The sequence below is a fragment of the Primulina huaijiensis genome, chromosome 15, assembly GCF_012295235.1.
Source record: "Primulina huaijiensis isolate GDHJ02 chromosome 15, ASM1229523v2, whole genome shotgun sequence".
NCBI lineage: Eukaryota > Viridiplantae > Streptophyta > Magnoliopsida > Lamiales > Gesneriaceae > Primulina > Primulina huaijiensis.
Window position 1 is genome coordinate 16,243,961 of NC_133320.1, and position 25,236 is coordinate 16,269,196.

The 25,236-nt window shown below is 36.7% G+C and overlaps 1 protein-coding gene across 1 annotated transcript; it reads left to right on the plus strand.

Moving 5' to 3' along the window:
- Positions 1 to 17,336: 17,336 nt before the first annotated feature.
- Positions 17,337 to 19,872, plus strand: LOC140960185 (uncharacterized). Its single transcript, XM_073418338.1, has 4 exons — positions 17,337 to 17,793; positions 18,290 to 18,485; positions 19,107 to 19,200; positions 19,356 to 19,872. The coding sequence occupies exons 1-3, from the start codon at positions 17,547 to 17,549 to the stop codon at positions 19,144 to 19,146; spliced, it is 483 nt and encodes a 160-aa protein (XP_073274439.1). The 5' UTR covers positions 17,337 to 17,546; the 3' UTR covers positions 19,147 to 19,200; positions 19,356 to 19,872.
- The last annotated feature ends 5,364 nt before the right edge of the window (positions 19,873 to 25,236 follow it).

Here is a 25,236-nt window from a genome sequence, read left to right on the forward strand (position 1 = left end):
TGATTCGCTCAGAGAAGATATCTTATCAGAGGCACATGCATCTCCATATTCAACCCACCCAGGAGGTACCAAGATGTACAAAGACCTGCAGATCTTGTATTGGTGGACAGGGATGAAGAGAGACATCCGCAGATTCGTGTCTGAATGCCTCACTTGTCAACAGGTGAAGGCAGAACACCAGAGGCCGGCAGAAATGCTTAAGCCACTCCGTATCCATGAGTGGAAATGGGAGAATATTACCATGGACTTCGTCATTGGGTTGCCAAAGTCAGTCAGAGGTTTTAATGCCATTTGGGTCATAGTGGATCGACTCATTAAGTCAGCGCACTTCTTGCCTGTGAAGACGACTTTCTCCATGACGCAGTATACGGAGCTTTATATCAGGGAGATCGTTCGATTGCATGGGATCCCAGTTTCCATTGTGTCCGACAGGGACCCAAGGTTTACATCGTCCTTCTAGAAGAGTTTGCACGCAGCCATGGGGACGAAGTTGCAATTCAGTACAGCTTTTCACCTGCAGACTGATGGCCAGTCTGAGCGAGTGATTCAGATCTTGGAGGATCTATTGCGATCTTGTATGATAGATTTCCATGGGACTTGGGAATCCAAGCTACCTCTAGTGGAGTTTACCTACAACAACAGTTTTCAAGCATCTATAGGTATGGCTCCCTATGAGGCGCTGTATGGACGGAAGGGCAGATCACCGATTCATTGAGATGAAGTTGGAGAGAGAGCAGAACTTGGTCCAGAAATAGTTCAACAGACTGCAGATGTGGTGGTCAAGATCTGAGATAGGATGAAGACCGCCCAGAGTTTCCAAAAGAGCTATGCTGACAGGAGAAGGAGAGATCTCGAGTTTGCCGTAGGTGATCACGTTTTTGTTAAGATAGCACCTATGAAGGGTGTTATGAGATTTGGGAAAAGAGGCAAACTGAGTTCGAGGTTTATTGGGCCATTCGAGATTCTTGACAGAGTTGGGACACTAGCTTACCGTGTTGCCCTTCCGCCCTGAGATCGCCTGAAACATGAACTCAAGAAAATATTTTAGCGTATATCACATAAGCATAAATAATTTAAAATAATTCATTTGAATAAATCATACATCGCTAAAACCCATTTTAAATTTAATAATGATTTACCAATTAAATAAATGCATGGGTTATACGTGTACTGATTTTGGGCTCTACAGTTCCTCCCCCACTTATATAAATTTCGTCCTCGAAATTAAATCTTACCAAAAAACTCCGGGTAGCGAATCCTCATATCTGTTTCTGTCTCCCAAGTGGCCTCCTCCACTAATTGATTTAGCCACGGGACTTTGACTAGCTTGGTCGTCTTGATCCGAAGTCTACGCTCCTCTCTGTCTAGGATTTGGATGGGTTTTTCCTCATAAGACAGGTCTGGAGCCAACTGCAACGGCTCGTAGCTCAGAACATGCGAAGGATTCACTAAGTACTTCCTCAAGATCGAGACATGGAACACATTGTGTATCCCGGTTTTGTGTCATTCTATTCGAACCAATTTGTGTCCAAATGATAAATTATCTGTTTGAATCTGATAATGGTGAATAGGGAAAGCTTGTGAGGGAAAAGGCCCCAGAGGTAGCCTGTCTATGGGAGAAGGCCCCAGAGGGAGCCCGGATTGCGGGAAAAGGCCTCAGAGGGAGCCCATTTACAGGAGAAGGCCCCAGAAGGAGCCCAAGATCAAGGATAGCCCATGATCATTATAATATGTTTGTCTGATAAGTTCTGTTCTGAAATGTTCTGATTCGAAGTTCTGATTTGTTCTAAGTCTGATTTTTATCCATCCAACTCTGAAGCTCTGATTCGTTAAATGTTTGACTTCTGTTCATTCAACTCTGATATACAATGCTACGTAAAAAGAAGAAGGTTTTAAAAGTATTATGTATCAAATGTTTTATGGTATTCGATCGGCCCGCTTGTTGAGTGTTTCCCAAAACGCTCACCCCCCCTTACGTCCCTCTCCAGATGAGAATGAAGAACATGTAGAACAAAAGGAACAGGAGCAATTCTGGGGCTGGTAAAGTTTTAGAAGGAAGGAATTCAAGTTCTGGATGTTCAAGCCCATTAGTATTCCGTTTTCTTTCTTAGTAATGTTTATACTTTTCGCTTCCTCAACCTCTGTATTTTTTCTTTCATGTAAAGACAATGGAATTTTATGAAATAGACTGGTATTTATCTATTTGCTACGAGGCTTATTGTTATTTGATTAACAATGCCGGATGTCACCAACGTCTCGGTCTCAGGGCGTGACATCAAAGAACAATTCAACTGATTGACCAGGTGATAGGCAGTTCAACAGAAGACTTTCAGAAACCCGACCATCTGATGAAGAGCTCAACTGATGAAGAGTCCAGCTGACCAGTTCAACTGAAGCAGCGAAATCAGTTCATCTGACGAGCCAACTGATTTCACATAACCAGTTCAAGATCAGTTCAACTGATCAGTTCAGAACATTAGTTAGGAATCAATCAGTTTGCATAACATGACAAGCTTAATCAATGGAATCCAGCTATGCCCTTTGATGAAAAGTTTTTGTCCAGTCAAAGGTAATAATAGACGTTGCAGCAGTGATTAAAGCCAAAACGTTCCAGAATGGTGGTCGGAAAGTACAGACACATTTCGAGGAACGAATGCAAATTGCAACGAACATATTTGATGAGTCTTGGTGTAAGGTTGCATTGCCTCTATAAATATAAGACAAAGACCATCAACAAAGACATAGAAAATACATATATGTGTGCGGAAAAACAAGAGAGAAGAAGAAGGGCATGCTCAACTCATATCTGCTTACAGAATCAATCAGCCCAGATTTGAGAGAACACTTCAAAGTGTTATCAGCTCAGTTTAGGAGCATTTTTCTCTCAGTGTGTGAGAACACTTTCATGTTGTATTCATATATCAGTTCTCTCTCTCTCACACACGCAGTCACTCATATATACAGAGAATTGAGCGTACTGAATAGCTGAGTGAGTCTTCACACAAATACGTTAAACAATGTGTTTGTAATCTTTAACACATAGACGTTAAACAAGTGTTGGCTGGAAGGTGTCGCCTTCAGTCTAGACTAGGAGTTCAGTTATGCAGTAGGGTAAGTCTTAAGCTGAGTGGGTTTGTACAAAGCATTGTATAAATCAAAGTCTTCTAGTGGATCTTACCCGATGTTGTAGAAAGGGTGACATAGGAGCAGTTGAAGTCTCCGAACATCCATAAACATATCTTGTGTACTTAACTGTTTAACTTTTGTTTTCAACTTATTTGATCAGTTCAGCCGATATCAGTTCAGTTATGTCCATAACTGAACTGATACAAGCTTGAATTGATCCCCTTTATTTCAGTTAATCAGTTTACATAAGTTAAAATGCTTTCAAATCAGTCAGCTTTCTTAACAAAGAATTATGTCGAGTATTTTCTGTTTGGTTGAACACTAAACTCGATTTAATTCATCGATTTTTACATTCATAGAACACGAGCTATTACAGCTCATTGAGAATATTATGTTTGAAGCACCTTCGAAGGTGCCCGAACCGATCCATCAAAACTTGGATTGGGAGAGCCTAAGCTAACGATTGAAGCACTATTTGGGTGGTACAGTGGAGCAACAAATTGGAGTCGCTCGATTCCAAAATAACCTGAACTGAGGGGAACCTACAGTCTAGCTCTCGACTATAAATTGAGAACTAATTTCTTACCATTCCTACTCGTTTTTTTTTCTTTTATTTAGTTGAGTTTTTAAACTAGATGTTGGTTGTTTTTATTGTTTTTATTTAAAATTAAAAAAATCTAATTTTAGAAGAGAGAAGCAGAGGAGTTCGCGCTAGGGCTGTACTTTTCGACCGCCCCAGCGCTCCTCACTGGCGCTTTGGGGACAGAGAGCTTCGTGCTAGGGCGTCATCATTTGACCACCCCAGCGCGCCACTCGAATTTTTAGACAGAGGGAATCGCGCTAGGGCGGTATAGTTTGATCGCCCCAACGCGCCGCGTTATAAAGTCTGCCCTTCTATTCTTTCTCTCACTTTACGCACAAAACCCTCCCCTCTCCCTTCGAAATTTTTGCTCAAATCATCCCTCATTATCCCTCTCTGCTTCTCGATTTGCAGGTGAAACGTCTGCCCTTTTTATTGCTTTAAAAGTGCTAGAAATTTTTTTTTTTTTTTCCGTCCATCCCATGAAAATATTCTTTTATAAAATATTTTACGCTTTAATATGAATCATCAACCAACTAGCATTTTTAGAAATCAATGAAATAGTCATAAAAATGAAATTGTCAATTTGTTTTACCAAACCTAAAAACAATAGTTTGAAAGGTAAAGCCCATACTAAACCTCTCAAAAACCTCTCAAACATAAATAAATTGTCTTAAAAATCTTTAACCATAAATCATGAGTCAAAAGTCATAATGCGGAATAAAAGAAACGCTGGTCCTCGGGTTGTGTGCGCCTTCAGTCCAGTCAGATCATCCGTCAAGACCTCCCTCAAACTCACCTGCATCCATCACACCTAGTGAGTCTAAAGACTCAACACACCATAATCTTGATAACAAATAATAAGTATAAAACCACATGCAACAGTGAAAATACTTGTAAGTAAAAATACATTTCACGATATGCAAAAATAACCATGATCTTTTTCCTTATCATGACAAAAATCTTTTTAACATGATCATAAACATTTTTCCTTTTCCATTTCCTTTTCCTTTTCCTTTGTTGAATTCAGATCGATAATTGTGACTTTCCTGATCATGATCGTGAAGGTCGATGGATCCATCTACATATAACCACAGTACTGGGCGGCGGGGGACACCAGCAACACTCTCACCGGTCAACTGGGCCCTGGCCTATCATGATTCGAATAGAAATACGATCGTCGGGGCTCCCTCTGGGGCCTTTTTCTCTCACAATATTCCCATTCTTCCGTTACCACATAACCGTTACCACATATTCGCAATGATGGAAACACGATCGTCGGGCTCCCACTGGGACCATAACCCTCACGACGTCGCCAACATTAACGAATTAGTCACAATCACTTCACATCCTTCAACATTTTTCATTCACATCACTTTAGAAAAATCCTGAATAATATTTACATTTTCCATTTTGAAACCAAGCATGCAACATGTATTTTAAATGTCTTCCTTAAATCATAAAAATCAAATAGACATTTAAAAATCATCATTTAATCATGAACATTTCATAATCAATTATAAATAATCATAATATCATAAAAATAGCATTTAGGGCACTGCCATGACCTTTACTAGTTTCTCGGTGCAAAAAGACCGTTTTACCCCTGGACTCGACTTTTTAAGTTTTCGACTTTTTTCTTGATTTCATGACTCTAACATGCCCCCAATAATTATTTAAGCCTACAAGAATTTTCTCATATTTTTATTTAGCTTAATTCGATTACTTTTAAATTTATCTTTAAATATAACGTTTTAATGCGTTTTAATCCTGAATTAAACCAAACTTTCATATAAAATTCCCAAATGAAAACTTAGACTTATAATAATTATTTAAGCTTAAACCTAATTTTTCATAATTTTATAAAGCTTAAAACTAGGCTTTTCAATTAACTCGTTAATTGACGTTTCGTGCGGCGATTAAATTCCGAATAAATCCAAAACTCAATATTTTGATCCCAAATTTTAAATATAACATTTTTAGTATTTATTCTACCCTTATAAGTCATGAGCCACACCCGTGGACCCTTAGATTCAATTTTTGCTCTTAAATTCGAAATATTGACACCCTAGTGAACCCATCGAGCCATCTCTCAATTTACTCGAGCCACGCCCGAGCCACCTCGAGCCAAAACCTAGCCAACCCCTCTAGGGACCCTACTGTGTAAGCCCAAGCCCATAAAACAGCCCTAGCCCGACCCAAAACCTTCTAAAACGTGACCCAACATTCTGCATACATGTGTGTGTGTCACCTTGCACTTCTAGGACTCCTAACTCAACTAGGACCCTTCCAGCTAGTTAACCATCGAGCCCACCTCACCCTAGACATCCATGGACCGTGCCCAGACTCGACCCAACCAGCCCCGAGCCCCTGAACCCACGCAGCAGCCAGGCGCACAGCACCAGCGCGCGAGACCCGTTGTGTGCGCGAGAGTCCACCTTGCGTGGGACTCCTTGCAGCAGCCAGCACCGAGCCCTAGCCTTCCTGCCCCACTCTAAACCACCTTGAGCCATCGCCTGGACCCCCCTAGCCAAGCCCTCAACCGAGCCCCCCCTTGAAATTCTCAGCCGCCCTCACGCACGCACGGGAAGAGTCCCTTAACACGTAAGGGCTCTTCCCCAGCCAACTACAGCGAGCCCAGCCCTTCCAGGACCCTCCCTAGGACCTAAACATGACCCCTAGGACTCAACCACCAGGTCTGGTCGAGTCACTCACCCCCATGAATCGATTATTTCTTCCACCGAACACACATGCTACCATAATAAACAATTGGTTTCCAGCTTTGTGTTCTATTAAATTTGCAACGTTTTGGTGGGTTTTAGGAATCTTGAAATCATGCAAAAACATCCCTCAAACATATCCTAATCATGGCAGCCCCTCTAGATCATATTAAACATGATTTTGGATGCAATTACAAGCTTTAAAATTAACATATGCCACAAAAACGAATTTGTATTATGATGCACTTGTTTTTCATGCAAAAACACAATTAAATAAATACTATGGTGTGAAAGATGAGAAAAGGAAGAATTATGGCGTGCCTTTGCGTGTTATATGCTCGAATAATCGTTGACGTCGAAGAACGGATCGAAACCTTAGCTTTTGTTCTCTTGAAACCCTTCGAAAATCCTCTTCCAATATGTGTGTATGTGTGCCGTGAGTATATGGGGTGGGGGAAAGAGTTTTTGTTTTGCAAAAGAGGGTGGCGTGAGTTTTTGTGTGTATGGAATAGGGTTTGTGTGATTTATTTAATGTAAACTCTAATTAAATCATTAATTAATCTCTAGGCCTATCAAGCCAATTAATTTAAGCCCATTATAAGTAATAATTAGAACTTAATAAAATCATAAAAATGGTCTTGGTAAAATAAGTTCGTGAATTAAATGGCCGGGTTGCTTAAAAGCTCGTATTTTATTTGAAAATCCAACACCGATAAAAATTACGTCCCGGCGTATAAAATCACCTCAAAACCCTATTATTTTCAAAAGTGCTAAAAAGCATCACCCATATTTTAAATAATTAAAAATAATCATTTAATAAAAATATTTTACATTTTAGCCCTCGGTCCCCGTTCCTCGATCGTCACTTGAATATTCCTAAAAATACCAATTTAATGCATGATGACAATAAAATCTCAAATAGAATATAAACAATTATGTCATATAATTAATTAGCAACTAAAATGAATTAATTACTCATTTTTCATAATTTCCTAGATTCGCATGCCGTTGGAGCACGTCGTCTTAAATTTGGACCTTACAGCAGGTACTCAATTTCCTACGTTCCCACGCCATTCAAGCACCCCGGTGACTCCGCTCTCCTTTCAGAATTTGTTAGGCGTCTATCGTGGTTAGTTCATCTCGCCCACCTCCGCATTCAACCATGGCTCCCAAGAAATCTAAGGTAACACATGCCTCTTCATCCTCTTCGTCTGCTAATAGAGGTGAATTTATGAATGAAGAAGCCCGAAATCGGTATGAACACACCAAAGTGCATAGGCGTCCCATTCCAGAGCGGGTTGATTTCTCCATTAGATCGTTACATCTTTTGCGTGACATGGAGGAACGAGGGTGGGAGTCCTTTTGTGCTACATCCAAGGTTGCGGTGATTCCAATTGTGCGTGAATTTTATGCCAATGCCGCCGAGCGGACTGATGGAATGGCTATGGTTCTGGGTAAGTTAATGTCTTTTGACTCTGTCACCCTGAATGAATTGTTGGGTACCTCTGTGGTTGATGAATCGGTTTTAGAGGAGTTAATAGCCAACTCGGATTTTGAGTTAATTATGCAAACAATATGTTACCATGGGGTTATTTGGAAGATTCCGAGTTGTTTTTTGGAAAAATATTTGTTGTTTAGGCCCATGATGTGGTATGCTTTTCTTTCCAAATGGTTGATGTCGGTGTCCCACATCAGTGATGTTCAGAAAGACTGAGCCACGATGTTCTACGCACTGATGGCGGGTGTTCCGATTAAGGTGGGCCGGCTGATCTTCTCTCAAATCCAGTCCATTCACAGCTCCAACATTGTCTTATTTTTCCCCACTGTCATTGTAGAGCTGTGTGTGCGAGCCGAGGTCGTCGTCAATGTGGATGACGAATGGTTGCAACCTATGAAGCCTATTGATGAGTCGTGGATGAAAACGAAATGGGGAAGGCACACTCTAGACTTCTCAGAGGTGGCAGAAGATGAAGACGCAGCTAACCGCCCACTGCCACGCCCATAGCCCCGACGCCGGGAGATTATTGATAAATTTGACGAGTTGCATGCTTTTGCGATTCATCAAGATCAGTACAATACCTTCAACAACGCTTACATGTCATCGATGGAGTCTTTGGTGCGCGGTATGGCCTCGCACATGTGTCTCAACACCTCACCCTATCTACCACCGCCAGCATACCCGCCTCCGTTCCCATTCCGCTATGCTTAACCTCAGTCAGACGATCAGGAGCCCGGAGTTGTGCCACCTGAGGACGACGAGGATGAGCAGTGATCATGGGAGTTTTCGTGTTTCCCTTTTCTTTGCATTCGTTTTATTTATTTCGTTTCGATTGCATTCTGTTTAGCATCCATTTACTCTGTTCGTTTGTTTACCTGTTTTAGTAGTTTTGTGCATTGGGGACATTGCACGATTCTATTTGGGGGCTAGGTGTTTAGTTTTGTTACTTTGTGTTTAGCTTGTTTGTTTAGTTCGTTTTTCGTATTGCATTTCTCTCGTGTTATTTGTGTTGCCACTTGAGAAATGGTCTATAGTTTGTGCTAGATTGGTATGTGGTAGCCAATAATGATGTTGAATGGGTCACACATATGCATGTCCATTTTTGTCACGGCACTAGTTTAGAACACCCGAGTGGCTGATGCATGAAAATCTTAATTGGATAATGAAATTTTCGGCACGAATGTTGGCAACAGAAGAATGCATGACATAGTGAACTTTGAAATTGTTTGTGGGGAATTTGAGATGCATTAGGTGACTTGAACTTGAACAAGTTCATTGACACGAACACTGCCAAGCAGGACGACGATGAGTTAGGCACATTTCTGTAGACCAATGCATTGGACCGAGCTTACCGATAATAATTGTGTTGCGATACTTGCACCCGTATATCTTGCTTTGTTTAACCTTATTTATGCACCCTTGAGATTGGACCGAAGCCACACGCCCATATATCTTGTTCTTATCTGAGGGAGGACAGAAAAATAAGAAAAGTATGCTGCAAGAAAGAAAAAAGAGATGTAAGGTGTGGGAGAGCCAAATAAAGGAATGAAATTCTATTCTTAGGTTAAAAGAATGGAGATGTATGGAGTTGAAGAAAATCAGATGCAAAATCTGAATGTGCGCAAATGATACACCACTGTACCTCCCTCATTTCCCGTTTCAGCCTAGTCGAGGTAACCATATTCTGTGATGATTTATGCTTGACGAGTCCTAACTATTTGTGCTGCGAATCGGTAACTAGTGAAGAGGGATGTGAGAGAGGGATTGTGTACACTGATATGTTGATTGATGTCTCTTACATCGTTAAAAATTTTACTGTGGAAATGCATGATGCTTGAGCCAACATTGCACACACTCATGTTTTTAAATCCATGAAAGATTGTAGTGCTGAAACTTCATGGTGAAATACGGAACTAGTGTCTTGCGTTAGTGGATAAAATATGTGTTGATATTCGTTGAGACAGACCAGAACCATGAATGCACCGACATGCTACTTCTTGTGTTGTTGTGTCCTGCAACCTATTTTGCTAGAGGGCGAGCAAAAGGTTAGTATGGGGGGTTGATAGAGGACATATTTACGTATTTTAGTGCATCGTGTAAGTCTTAGTTTGCATCGTTTTAGTTGCATGAAGTCTGCATTTTGTTAATTTAATCTAAAGTTATTGCATATGATCACCGCTCACTGAGTTGTATGAATATGCATGAAAAACGACGTAAAAGGATAAAATTCAACCGGAAGTGAAGCCAAGGACAGACCACTTGGTGTTGGGGCGATAATTCTTGACCTCCCCAACACATTCAAAAGCCAAGGAAGGAGTTGTGTAGAAGACCTCGCGCTAGGAAGGTAATTCTTGACAGCCCCAGCGCGAGCACAACAAAAATAGGACGTCCAGGCAGAACACCTCGCGCTGGGGCAATATTTCTTGACTGCCCCAATGCAAGATGCATGTGAAATGACCAACACTGCAAAAGACTTCGCGATAGGACGGTAATTCTTGACCGTCCCAGTGCAAATGAACAAGGCAAGTTTCCTAATTGGCTTGTATACAACTTGGAAGGTGTATGGCTGCACAAAGGAACCCTAGGGACGAAAATTCAGACACTGTTCAGTAGCCAAGGAGTTTGAAGGAGAGAAAAAGGCTTGGAAAAAGCTTGGAGTTGAAGATTTCAAGATTTCCGGGCAACGTTCTTCGCATTTTCGTCACGTCTAGTATTTATATTTTAATTATTATTGTTTACATATTGTTTTGCTTAGTTTGATCATAAATTCTAGTAGCTAATTTTCATTATTTGTTGGGATTTAAGGGGATCTTACCCCAAAACAAAGTTTAGTTAATTCATCTATCGACTTTTGATTTATTCTTGATTGTGCTATTATTTTCATTGCGTTGTTGAAGCGTAGCTAACTTTAATAACGATTTCATATTGTGAGTGAATTCGAGAGAATAGCCCGTGATAGGAACGAGTAGTATAATCTGTGAATTTATAATTTACATAGAAATATGAAGTCGAATACACGTCGATAATCATAGTCAGTAAGTCGAAATCTAGGGGATCTCATAGAACGACATGCAATTCAAATTTGATAAATAATTAAAGAGATTTAATTACTTCACTGCATTGAATTAGTTTGGCATAACTCGAGAAAACGTGTTCAATTGAATAGGAAATCCCGTCGAAAGCGTAGATTATTGTCGAACGAATTAAGTAAATTAGCAAGGATAGGTGAACCGAGATTTTCAAAAAATTCCTTTCTCTTTTAATCTTTAATCAATAATTTTAGCTTATTTATTTCATTATTTAATTTGTGAATCATTTCGTTGAGATTTTATTTAATCATTGTAGTAGTAAACAATCATCAGAATTATCGTTGCTAAAGGTTCAATAACTGAGAACAATAATTGTGAAATACAGTCTCTAGAGGAACGATACTCGCACTCTCGTACACTATATTATTACTTGACATCTAACACTTACGATTATTTCGAGCTTGAATATTATTAATTTTTACTAAAGATTTTACAGTGCAAGTTTTGCTCGATCAAATGCTAAAGTGACATTCAGTTGAGCTCGAGGGTAGCTGAATTCTATCTTATCAGTTGACTTTTAGAAACTCGAAATCCCCCATGAAGGAGATTTTAAGAAAAATCAATGATTCCTAAAACATTTCTAAATAAAGAAAACTTAGTCTCAAGAAGTGGTTTGGTGAATATATATGCTGCTTATTATTCAGTTGAGACATATTCCAGCCGTATGTCCTTTTTCAATGCACAATCTATGATGAAATGATGTATGACATCAATATATTTGGTCCTAGAGTGTAGAATTGGATTGTAAATGATTGTTATGGTGCTTGTATTGTCACAAAAGATAGGTGATTCTTGTGTAATGAACTCATAGTCTCGCTACTGTTGTTGAATCCAAAGTAGTTGAGCACAACAACTTCCTGCACCTATGTATTTTGCTTCAGTTGTAGATGTTTTAATGGAAGTCTGCTTCTTGCTGAACAATGAGATTAGTCCGTCTCCTTGAAACTGACATGATCCACCAGTATTTTTTCAATCAAAATTTCATCCTGCATAATCTGCATCTGAATATTTAACTAAATTGAAAAAAAAAATTTTAGCATATCATAGGCCCACATTTTGTGTGTCTTTAGGATATTTAAGAATACACTTGACAACTAAATAATGAGATTGTCTAGTATTAGACTGAAATCAAGCACACATATAGACAACATATACAATATTAGGTCGACTGGCAGTCAGGTATAATAAAGAACCTATTAAATCTCGATACATGGTTACCTCAACTAATATTCTCCCTTCATATTTGTCTAGTTTAACTTATGAACTCAACTGGGTTGTTGCTGCGAAGAATGTTTTTGATTAAGATAAAAAAAAAAATGTATATTTATTAAATTTTTTGTATAATATTTTATAGTTTAAAGTATATTAAATTTTTAACTTTTATAATAACTTGTATAAAAAATATATGTGTTGTATAATTATATTATTTTTGTTATTTTTACAGGTTCGGAAAAACAAGAACAACTTTAGATAGAAAAATAAGAATGAGATCATACTTAAATATGTATAAAGTTGATTCAATGTCCACAATATTGATGAAAAGTTTGAGATAAAATTATATAACAATTGTGGTCAAATTGAGCAACAAGTGAATGTGTTCCAATGGAATTACAATTTTATCAAGTTCGAGTATTTTGATCATATCTGTCAAAATAGTGGTAAAAAAATATGAAAATTTACCACAATTTTGAAAACTCAATTATGAACAACATTTGTTTTATGTAGACGAATCAAATTTGTTGGCAAGATTGTCAAAAATGGAGTGCAAGATGCAATAAATACTTGGGCTATTCATGAAGAAAAATTGCACCAATTATATGTAGAAAAATATTCAAACGAGAACCTGCTTCAAATGGTTTTTTTTCACAAAAAACGTTAAATCTATTAAAAAAATGGCAGTTTTGGAATCGATACCGACGAACCGGTTCGGTTTCCGGGCTTAAGGAGTTCGTTATGATCCGGTACCGAGTCGAACCGAGCCGTTAAGCATACCTACTTGTAGCAAATACTCAACTTAATAATCTGACCGGAAAAACTTATTTATCAATTTACAAATAGTTTTGATATAGATACTTCTAGCACAAATTGATCCTCACAATGATCGAATAAAACTTTAAGTATGTGCTTCAGCAGTTTTTGACCAGCAGGGCTTTCACAGACTTATTAATTCAATAGCTTGTTCGAAGTAAGCTTGTAGAGTCTGATAAATTCAAAAACTTGACCTTTAGTGAAAAAAATCAAAGTTCAAATCTGAACGACTTTTTTAATTATATTTATCTGTTACTAAAAATGGCATATTGCGGAAATGTGTCATCGTCCTTTCTAGAAATTGAAAGGGGATCAATTAAGGTGCTTGCTTGCACAACGGAAGTTTCAAAATTATTTTTCATACAAGAAAATCAAGCACCCTAAACTATAGTGTGTAGCAAATACAATAAAACACAAAATGACATTCATAGTGTGTTTAAGAGATATACCTATCAATCTCTCAAGATTGATGTTGGATCCAACTTAGTTGTCAAACAACTAAGCTCTTCAATGGCAAGACCCTCTACAAGCTTTCCTTGTTCTTGGAATCCTTTCTTCAAATTAGGTCCACCACCAACAACCTAAATCCACTCTAATTTTGCACTAGAAAAATTAGAACATTTTTCATTTGAGAAGAAATCGTTTCCTCAACAATTGAAGAAATAAAAATGAAAAAAAATAAGTGAGGAGGGTTCGGCCATCGTGAGAAAAAAAATGAGGTTGGAAGACTTTTCTTGGTCCTTGAAAAAGTGATAAAGTGCATGAGCATGTCATGCATTGTTTAATGAAAAAGTTGCCTCCAACCCTTCACCTCCCTCGCATGCTTTTCTATTTGTGTTTGTAGCAATTACAAAGCCCATTGACTTTTATTTAAATGTCTCAAACATATTTGAGCTCAATTAAACCTTATTTGAATTTACTCAAGCCCACTAGTTAAATAATTATTTCTAATTGGCCTCTACAAGGTCCAATGTAATTTAATTAATTCAACCCTTGAATTAATTTAATTATTTGGACTCTACTAGGCCCACTAATGTTTAATTAATTCAACACTTGAATTAATTTAATTTAGTCCATAATAATGTTTATGAAAATCACAATTTTCAAATACATTATTTATTTGGTCAAATTTTAATTTAGGAACACTTCCACAAATTAAAAGTTACATTCCCCATAATTCTCTTATAGAAGTCATACTTCTATTTTTCTTTGCGCTTATAACCTCTTTTATAAGTCGTTCAACACATTGAACTATTTTACTTCTCAACGGGACTAAACATGTCCTTATAAGAGCATACCTCAGTTACTCCATTCTTATTTATCAACTCCTTGATAATAAGAACGTCAGAACTCAAGTCTGATAGTACCCAACCAATCATGTTAAACGCCTAGCAGCATCACTTACAGGATTCCCTAGGTATCAAATGATAGTGCTTGCAAGAACCAATCTATTATGGTTAGCGTACAGTACGGTCCCTTCATCTCATATATCCCGACCGATTCGACAACTATTGGTATGTCGAGAGCTGTCAAAGAATCGATACTATGTGTCATGTCGTAGTTGCATCTAAGGTGTAATCTATGAAACCCCTTTCATAATTACCACCAACACTCTGATCAGAGATTTCATACTACATACACATAGGATATATATACCCGAAGGTAAGCGGTGAATCCCCGACTACAATACATCGACTCCTATATATTTCGACAGAACACCCAACGTTACCACCTGATGACCCCATGAGAGTCGGTAAACAAGCCAAAGTGCAACGCTAGCATATAAAGTCTCAATGTTGTCCCGGGTCATAAGGACTAATGGTGTACAACCATAAACTAGGACGTTTCCACTCGTTAAGTGAGAACCAATTGGAAAGTCCTATATGGAGGTTTGTTCAGTGCACTCTACCAGGAGCACCTATCTGCATGCTCGAACATCACAATGTCCCCTACCAATGAAACATGGTACTCACATCGCAGATACTAGTCTCCAACTCGAGCGGTCTATATCCTTCTTAGCGGCGGTTGAATCGACTAGGAACTGTTTAGAATATACAGTATTCCAAATATGAATTTCATGATACTCATCATATGAGCATCTCATATTCTTTCTACTATTTGTATATTCAATGACTTTATCTATGCAACTAGCATGGGTATACATATAAAGATGTGCCAAAACAATAATTTCAAACATTATTAAAATAAAGATTGTTTATACATAGAGTTTCATTGTGAACACTCGGGCAACACTTGGCTCGACGAGCACCGACTCTAACAGAAATAGTATTGACAGATAGTTCACATGGATTTTGACACTTAACAGTTCTAAAATATGTATTTTACGGAGAATATTCATCTGATATAATCAGCATTACTAAAGAATGTAACTATGACCTTTTAAAGAATAATCTTGAATTACTAAGAGTTTGACTATTATGCATTCAATAAGGCTTGAAATATTTGACTCATTTAGTCTTAGATCAATTGTCTTGAGAGATCAGTTTTCTTCGAGAATTCATTTTTCTAGGCTTCTTTTAGATAATCGTTTCGCCTTAGTTCGGTCAGTCTTAGATTATTTCGTAAATCACCAAAACTTTAATTTTCGAACAAAACCTATTATAGCTATCTAGTTACCTTGATCTATGTGTGTGTGTGTAAAATTTAACCTTGTTGAAGCGTTGAGTAAAATTGAAGCTGATTATCAAATCTGTGATAATATGCAAAAACATGTGTTAGAATATAATTATAATGCATGAATTCTTTTTTAAAAGGCAACAACTCTTTCATATGAGAGAGTAAGAAAAAACCGCTGAAAGAGTAGCACAGGGTTTTTTCATAATCGATTTGCGATGGTTTTTTTAATTAAAAGTGTTGTTAAATGCGACATATTTTTTTAAAATTATCGCAATTTAACGACGATTTAAAGCAATCCTTCACAAAATTCCGTCAAAGAATTCAATTTTTTAATTTGCGATTGAAGCAAACAATTAAATTATATGGCTGATTATCAACGAAAATTACCTCTAAGTCGTCGCAAAGTTTATTACTCTCTCAAGTTCTTGTACTTGCAACGATTGATGAAGAATCATCGCCAAATATTGCCACGATTTACATAGTAGCGACGATTTACTTAAACAACCGTTAAATATAGCAACATTTTAAGTAAAACCGTCGTTAGTGCAATTTTGTTCCTGAAGTTTAGGAGGGTGTATTAATTGCAAAGATTTGTTGAATTTTTTTAAATAATAGACTTTTGTGGAGTTGATACATTTCTACATACTTTTGCAGAATATCACAGATTTTTAAAGATTTTCATAGAATCTTGTAAATTTATTTTGCATGACTTTTATTGACATTTGTAAACTTTTTTTTATAGAACCCTATGAATTTTGTAATTTATTTGCNTAAGCATCAAATGTTATATAATAATTAATAAAAAAATTAAATTTTACTTATTAAAAATAATTATTATTTTCAATTTATAGGTCAATAAATATTATAAATTTTTTTTATTATTATGAAGTGTAATAATTTTTTAAAAATTTTATTAACTATAATTTTAAATTTATTAGGTTTTGTGACTGGAACTCAAAAAATAAAATGAAAGATGTCAATAATTTTGATTTTAAACTATTGTTATCAATAAAAAAAATATGTTTAAAAAGTACAAATAAAAAGAAAAATAAGTAGATGAGAAAAAAATGAAAATTTTAGTGTTTACATCGAGTATGTGAGTATGAGAGATTTTCTAATTAAATGTACATCCAAATCTTTAGGTTAAATCAAAGACATTTATTGTTGTACTTTAGGCTTTAATTCTTGTACTTAATAGAATCTCATATAGCCATTGAAAGTATATTGTTGAATATCTATACACTTTTGTAGAGTTTTAAAAAGTCCAAGTTTAAATATCACATGACTTTTTAAAATTCTACAAAAATTTATATTGAATATCACTAAATTTTTAAAGAGTGGGTCTCATGTGAGACCGTCTCACGGATCCTAATCTGTAAGACGGGTCAACATTACCGATATTCATAATTAAAAGTAATACTCTTAGCATAAAAATTAATATTTTTTCATAGATGACCCAAATAAAGATATCTCTCATAAAATACAACATGTGAAATTGTCTCACACAAGTTTTTGTCCTTTTTTATAAAATATATAAAAATTTAAATTAAATAATATGAATTTTTTTTTTTTTTTTGAAGGGAAATAATATGAACTTTTAATGTCCATAAAAATTATTAAAAATCTAAAACAAATACACTACGTATACACTCTTTAGTCTCCATCTGTCCGATATTTGGCCACTCTAAATTTCGTTCCACATTGCTCCACTCTATAAAGTAATCTGCAAATCATTGGCTTCGATCGGGGATTGCTTACTTTTTCTAGATCGAATCCTTTAACCTGGAAAAAAGAATCCATTAAAAGGTGGTTGAGTTTTCATTAATCAATTCGGATTCTTCATTTTCGTTTGCTCTCCAAAAGTAATTATGGTGAGGCCGGCGGCGAAGCTCACCGGAGTCCCGGTGATACCGGGTGGTATCCGAGGCAAGGCGTCGGAGCACCTGCCGTTATCATCGTCCGCGGGCATGCCCTTTTCTGCTCGCCCCGTCGCGGCAGCGGTAACGTTCGGGGAAGAGGCAGCCGGTGAGCCGATGCCGAGAGTTGTGTTCCAAGGGGTGCCGACTGTTGAGGAAGCCAAAGAGGCAACTTCTGAACTCATCGTCGGCATTGAGAGTAATTTATTTTCATCTCTAAGAATTTGAAAGCAATTTTCTAAGGAATTCTCTTTTTACTGTTCTTTTCATATTAATGGATGTTGTGTCCACTGCCATTCTGACTTGTGGGATTGTTGCTAATCTTGATTCTTCACAATTACTTGAGAAGGGAGATTAACGTATTTTGGTTAAGCTTTTGATACCGATTGATATTCTTAGGCTGATTTATGAGTTCCAGACTTGTTCGATCAGTAGGGAAGCCTAATTAACTTTGAATTGTCCAGTGTTTACTGTGTATAACTGGGAAAAGACTGGGGAGATTGCTATATATAAAAATATTCAAAATTTTTGTGCAATTTGTTAAAGGTTGTAAACTTATAGCTATTGATTAAATTTCAGATCAGCACCTATTTGTGAAGCTCTGGTTTATTGAACTACCATAGTTTTGTCTCTTCTAAAACAGCAGATATTCTTTTTAATCTTCTGTTGATTTTTCGAACTTCTTTGATTTGCAGGATATACCCTTGGTCTCGTGATTATGATGGATATGAGAATTCATTCACTTCGAAACACGAGTTGCACTCATCTCTTTCGAACTCACAAGTCGAACAAGCTAAAGCTTCTGTTACAGGTGATATTACAACAGAACCTCCAGTACCAACGACAGTTTACATGGCTTTCAGGCTCTTGCGTGGAAGCTCTGAGGCTCAGGTTCATTTATTTACTTCCTACTTCTCTTTAGGGAAATGATTTCACTAAATATCTAGAGTCGATCTCTCCTTCATGAGGTGGACTCAGATTTTCAGTTAACATCCAAGCTATCGACCCCCGGGCAAACGGCATGATCCAACTCCACAATCCCATGCGAACAACAATATAGGCAATAGGTTCTACTAGCAATTATATCATACCCATTACGTGTACCCGAATAAATCATCACAAATTCCTCCCAGAATCGGAGTATGGTAGGAGTATTGCATCTACCTCTTCTATTGTTCAATTTTTCTTTACTCTAGTAATGTAAATTAGGCAGGAAGATCACCATTCTTACTTTGGTCACCTTTTTACATAAAAATAAGATTCAATTTAATAAGAAGTTGGTGTAATTAGATGATTTCTGTCCTCTGATGAAAAATTATGTAATTAAATTGTGGGGCTTTCACATCTCCTTCGCGAAATCATACGTGACTTGATTACTTCTATTTTTCTTCAAGAAATGAGGTTTTTACCATCTGTAATCCTATTACAAATGATTTTATCTATTTATCCACCATGACGATATAAAATCATAGAATTTTGTGATCATGACATCTTGTTATGATGTTTTTGTAGAATGTTGTCACTTCAATTGCTTGCGATCCAAATGTGGTGAAAGCGGCACGACAGAACCAACAGCTTCAAGAGTTTCTGCATTTGGAAAGGAGGCGTAAGCAGTTTTTATCATGTTTTCAAGTGTTAGCTGAGAACAACTTTGTCTATATATGAAATATATGTTACTAAAAATACCATTTCACCGACTATGGCGTGCCACGTGCGACCTAAACATGATATCTAACACATTGTATTTAAACTATGTAAAAGGTTGGGCCTCATCACATTCAGTCACGGGTTCTGAGAGACATGATATGTTATCTGCCGAAGACATCGAACACTCATCCAATTATGCAAAATCTAAGCCGAGTTTCAGTTTTGAGGAGCTTTTAAATATAATCAAGGATATGGTTGATTTGATGAAAAACTTGTCTGATATATTCAAAAATTTATTTGGAGGTGAAGGGGCTAAGTCCTCTGCAAATGGTGATCATGGTACTCCCGGAGCAAGTGCTGAACATGTAATAGAAGCATCCTTATTGGGGCTGGCAATCATGGTAATTATGCTCATTTTTTTGAAGCGAGGTTAATCTTCGTTCGCTTGTACGTTTACATTAATCTGTCGAATCTACCAAAAGGGACATCTTTTTTCTTTTTCCCCTGTTTATTGCTCTTTCCTGCTATTTCTCTGGTGTGTGTATGAAGTGGACTTGTAGTCTCCCCCGACTTGATTGAACTAGAACTTGTGGATTGTGGCTGAAAACATTTATGGTTCTTCTTTGGTTTTTGTTTTCGTGTGTATGACTTTAGGGCCTTAGGCTCGTGGCCGTTTCACAACTTCGTGCCCGTCCCCGGCGAATTGTTTAATCATTGCATTGCGATTGGACGCAAGAAAAATCAAATGGCTTTTTGATAAAATTGGCCACTGTTCGAAGCCAATGTCAGTTCATTTCAATGAAGGGATTTCTAGACTTTCCTCTGGTTTTTTGTGGCCTAAGATATGAATCAGTCTCGTTACCAAAGCTATTAATTAGTTGATCGCTTATTCGATTACGTTTGCTCGATTAATTGTGAAAATTTAATTCATCGAGTCCGGTGTTATGTAAATTTTTATATATTGAATTAAGTAGAAAAATAAATTCAATTAGTTTTTTAACTCAATGGAAAGAGAAATTGAAAATAATTATTAAAAATTAGTGCTATTAGTGCGTTTTACTCTCTAAAAACGTTCTATTTCCAGAAAAATCAATTGTCCGTTATAAAAATAAGGGACATTACTAACACTATCGATGTGAAATCAAGATATCGCTAAAATCTCCTATAAAAAAATCTATTAATTCCGTGTGTTCTCTAATCTTGAGCATATATATCTCATGTTCTTTAAACTTGAGCATATATCCTTTTGAACAAAAGTGTTTTAAAGTATATGTGTGTTCAAAATTTGAAAACACGTAGAATTAATATTAAATGAAGTTTTCAACAATATCGTGATTTAACAGAGGTAATGTATACCATTAACCCCAAAAATAATAATTAAAAAAAGATAGTTATGTAATACACCACTTGGATAAGATATTAATTGAGTTCTCATAATTATTTCACCCAATGCTTATCTATTATTCATTATTCTATCAAATGAACAAAACTATCTTAATTAGTATACTAAAATAGAATAATGTCAGAATTGAATCAAAAATTTGAAATAGAATCAGAATAGAAATGAAATGATAGATTTATTTAATTCAAATAACTGATACCAGAAAATATGAAACATAAATTAAATAAAATTATTTTTAATTGTCAACTAATTTCTTAATTAAATTTTAAAATATTAAAAAAATATTTATTAATTTTATTAAAATAATAAAATTATAAATATTGATATTCTATTAGTTATTACAAAAATTATTATAATCATAAAATGAAATATTATTATTATTAAAATTTTATTATTATTATTATAAAGGTATAGATTTATGTTAGTTAAGCTAAATAAAGAAAATATTTTATATTTTTCTTATTTACATATTAAATAATTATAAATGCTGTAAAATTTATGGAGGGTAAATAATTTCTTTCCATTTAGTTCGTGGATGGTGCATAGCTTTCAATCTTTGTTTTGGCTTCTTACTTGAAGAAAGCACTCTACTCTAATTATACAGCATAGATATAGTAATTAAATAATTTAAAATCTAATGTATAAATTTTTAATTAATATTCTCGGCCAAAATAATTCACTGAAAATGGATAATATACGTTTAGGATTTTTTTTTTTAATGAAAGTAAATTTATCTATTTGCATATTATTTTACGAACAAATCAATAGCAATGGTACATATATAATAGAAAAGTTCTACTTGACGAAATAATAACCACAAAGAATAAAGGTTCAAAAATAAATTAAATGGGAATAAACATAGTGTTCCTTTAGTGCATAAAAAGAAAAGAATGAATACCTTTAATTTGTCCAAAGAAGAACAAGTTTTTTGAAATTCAATTACTCAAATATTTTAAGTTTGTTGGCACAATATTTTGAGTTGCGGGCGTGTCAGGTGCAAAGATGCACTAATTTGTGTAAAAAACCTAATAAATATCTAACTTCTAAAAACACGACGATTGCAGATACTAAATTTGACCGTCCGTTATGATCTCTTAAACAAATATGACATCATGAACAAAGAAAACTAAAGAAAAACTACTGAAAATTGAGAGATAAACTCGTAGGAATTTATAAAATATTAACATATACTGAAATAACGTTGCTGAAATATGAAAGAAGATGGCTTGAATTACTGAAATCTGGAATGAAAATTATGAAAAAGATTGACTAAAGCTATGATAATTCTACGGGATTTTGCCAGAATTTGTGCGCGAGATATGTGTCTTTTTCTGCTGCCTACGCTCTCTTTTTCCTCCGAACACTGGGCGGTTCTCTCTAGTCTCCTATGACCGACGATCTTCTCCTATTTCTACCCACGATCTTCTCTTTTTTCAACGCTTCATGATTTATCTGAATAAATTTGAATAGATGAAAATTCATGTAACTTGTTTGTCAAATTTTGATGGGTTTAGACATTAAATTAAGCTTGTACAATTTTAGCCCAAACAATTTCCCCCGCAAACGGCCAAAATGCTTGCATATAAACCCAATTTCAATCTATTCATTTGTAATGGCCCACAATTGTCTTTCGTGAGTTGGGCCTATTGTTGTGGGCCGAGCGACCCGATTCCACTCCACAAAGAATTTTTAGTCTTCTGTTCATTTATTGCATCCTGAAATTTCTTATTTTAGACTTTCAGATTGAAAATCCTCCCGCACTTTTTTTTCTTTCGCCGCTTCCGTCTGATTACTCTTCGCTACCCTGTGGAAGATCGCCACTCTTGGCTAACCCTACACCCCAACCACCGCGGGTCTCAGGTTCATCGCTTCTTTCATCGGAGTTCGCTCCCCCTTCCTACGTTGTCCTTTACCTTACTTTTTTGTCGAAGAAATAGTATGGCTCAAGAATCTTCTCTGACGCACTTATTTGAACCGAACATCGCGAGTTCTGCTTCCACCAACGTCGTCGTCTCTGTCATGATTCCAGTTGCGTCTGCTGGTTCCCACTGTTGGCCTCAACCCTTTTTTTGTTGCTTCTAGATTGTCTGTTGGAGTCCAACCAAGTTTTAGTCAGCCCTACTCAACAGGAACGATCGATTTTCCCAGCTCGGGCCATAGTCTCGTGACCACCATGGCTAGCCTAGACTCTCCTCCGACTGCCTCTGCTTATTCTATAACCCAAGTTTTTTCAATGTCGACCCAACCATTGATTGCACTAGCCTTTTTGAAGTCCTTGGCTCAATCGGACACTCACAAAGTTCTTCGCCCTCTACTGCTATTGGTAATCTTCTTCCCTTTTCTTGAATTGTTATTTGATATTTCTCGACTCCCTGTTTTTTGCAAAATTAGTTGCAATGCTACTCGTACTTGTGTGAAAATGATTAACTGAAAATTTCTTATTGTCTTGGTTGGAGTGGAATCTTTATTATTCCTGCTTTTTATGATTACTCTTGAGGTGTACGAGAAATGAACGTGAAATTTTTGTACGAGGGCCTTATTTTGCCTTGATTCTTTTATAAGAAAATGTAGGTGTTTGCACAATATTTGATTTGCGGGCGTGCCAGGTGCGAAGTTGCACTGATTCGTTTGAAAATGATAAAATCTAACTTCTAAAAACAAGCGAAAGCGAATCCTAAACTTGACTGTCGGTTCTGATCTCCTAAAATAACTATAACGCCAAAATGAAGAAAACTAATGGAATTTGAAAAATAAATCCCTGACATCGTTTATATTTTCAATAAACAGTAGGAATTTACAAGACATGGAATATAACAAATAAAATTGCTGAAATCTAAAAGGACAAGACCTAGAATGCTAGAAATATACTGGAACGCTTAAAAAAAAACTAGTGCTTGAATATTGAAAATTTTGCAGAGAGTATTTGCAGAGTTTTGTCTGTGTAGAAAGTTGAGTTTTTGTTTTAGTTTTCCCGATCTCCTTTTTCTTCCTAGCCGCTGTGTCCTCTTTTTCAACTCCTCCATGATCTCCACTATCTGCTCCACTATGTTTGCACGTCTTTTGACTTATTCAAACTAATTTAAATTGTTGATAGGCTCATTCTTTCTTTTCCTTAAACTTGGACTTGTTTGTTCTTGGGCCTAAAATATTGCTCCAACAAATGCCCCCTGCAAGCGTTGGCCCGTGGGCCAAAACGCTTGTATATAAACTCATTCTAATACACTAATTTGTAATAGTGTGGCCAAAAATTGCTCTTCCTGTTAAATGGGCTCGCAGTGGTGGGCCAAGCATCAAGTCCATTCTATGTTGGACTTTAAGTTTTTTTTTTGTCTTTTGGAATTCTCTCCTTTACGCTCTATGGATTCAAGCTCTCCAGTTCCTTTCTTTCTTCCTTTCTTTCTCCCTTTCACCACTTTCATCTACTGCTCATTGATTATCTTGCATAATCTCACACAATCTCACACCATCACTTTCTTCATTCAGATTCTAAGTTTGAAAATCTGGCAACCATCCCTCTTCACCTGTCTCTTTGTTTTTCCTCCACTACGCCGGTCGTGCCAACCCATAAGCTATTTTGATCACCCTTGTCCCTTCATTGTGTTTGTAAATTTTCCCAAATGAAAACACACAAACATTTGCAAGATCTAAACTTGTTCCGATCATGAAGCCTTCTTGTATCACGCATATGTCATGTATGTGCCGCCGCTTCTTACATTTTCGTCATAGTTCTTCCGCTCTGGTATCCAACTGAGGTCGTCGCTCAAGCTTCAAGCACGAGTCACAACTTTCTGCCCCTACTCATGACTCCAACCTTTATGGCCATTGGTAAATGTACTGCCCCTAATTGAATCTTATGCAATACAATTTGGTTTCTTCTTCCTGCCTTGTATGATTAACCTTGAGGCACTTTGACTCGCCTAGAGGAATTTTGAGGGAATGACGACTTGTTTTGCCACAATATTGATCTCTGTCATGTTACTCTATGTCATTTCCATGTTGGCTCCTTGTAGATGTTTACATGTCACTGGCCTTTGTTTCTTTGCTAGTATCAAGTTCTTGCGGGGAGTTGGGTGGTTTTGTGCACCCCACCGACAAACAACTGATTCAAGCCATGTGTTGGCATAACTCCACGCCAGATCACTGGCTCTCTTGTTTAATGAACATGCATATGACCATGAATTGGCAACCAAGAGGTAACTCTAAAATTTTCTTTGTGTGTTGCACATCACTTGGGTCACATTCCCCCAACCCAAGCAGCCATTTGCATGCATTGCACTTCAGTTGGATCCCTTTCCCGCATACATGTCTACTTATTGCTCTTGCATGCGGTGGCTCCGCTTTATATTTGTTGATTGTTGGTTTGGTGTTGTGGTTGTTGGATGATGGATGTGGAGTGAAGATGGGTTCGTAATATGTGATGTTGTGTATTGGAGGTTGTTTGTTCTTAATCCAATTAACCCAACTCACTTCAATAGTTTCAAGCAAAACCATAGGTTGACTTAAAACTCCCCGCTCGCGATTATTTCCTCACCCGACTCTCTAATGAAACAAGATACCTCCAAAATGATGAAAGTGGCCCACTGGCCCACTTCA

What these genes read in the sequence shown, in the direction of transcription:
- LOC140960185 (XM_073418338.1), top strand. Translation starts at nt 17,547, where the DNA reads ATGGTGAGGCCGGCGGCGAAGCTCACCGGAGTCCCGGTGATACCGGGT. An exon ending in ACTCATCGTCGGCATTGAGA is followed by an intron (nt 17,794 to 18,289) that starts GTAATTTATTTT and finishes TTTGATTTGCAG; the next exon opens with GATATACCCTTGGTCTCGTG. An exon ending in GTGGAAGCTCTGAGGCTCAG is followed by an intron (nt 18,486 to 19,106) that starts GTTCATTTATTT and finishes ATGTTTTTGTAG; the next exon opens with AATGTTGTCACTTCAATTGC.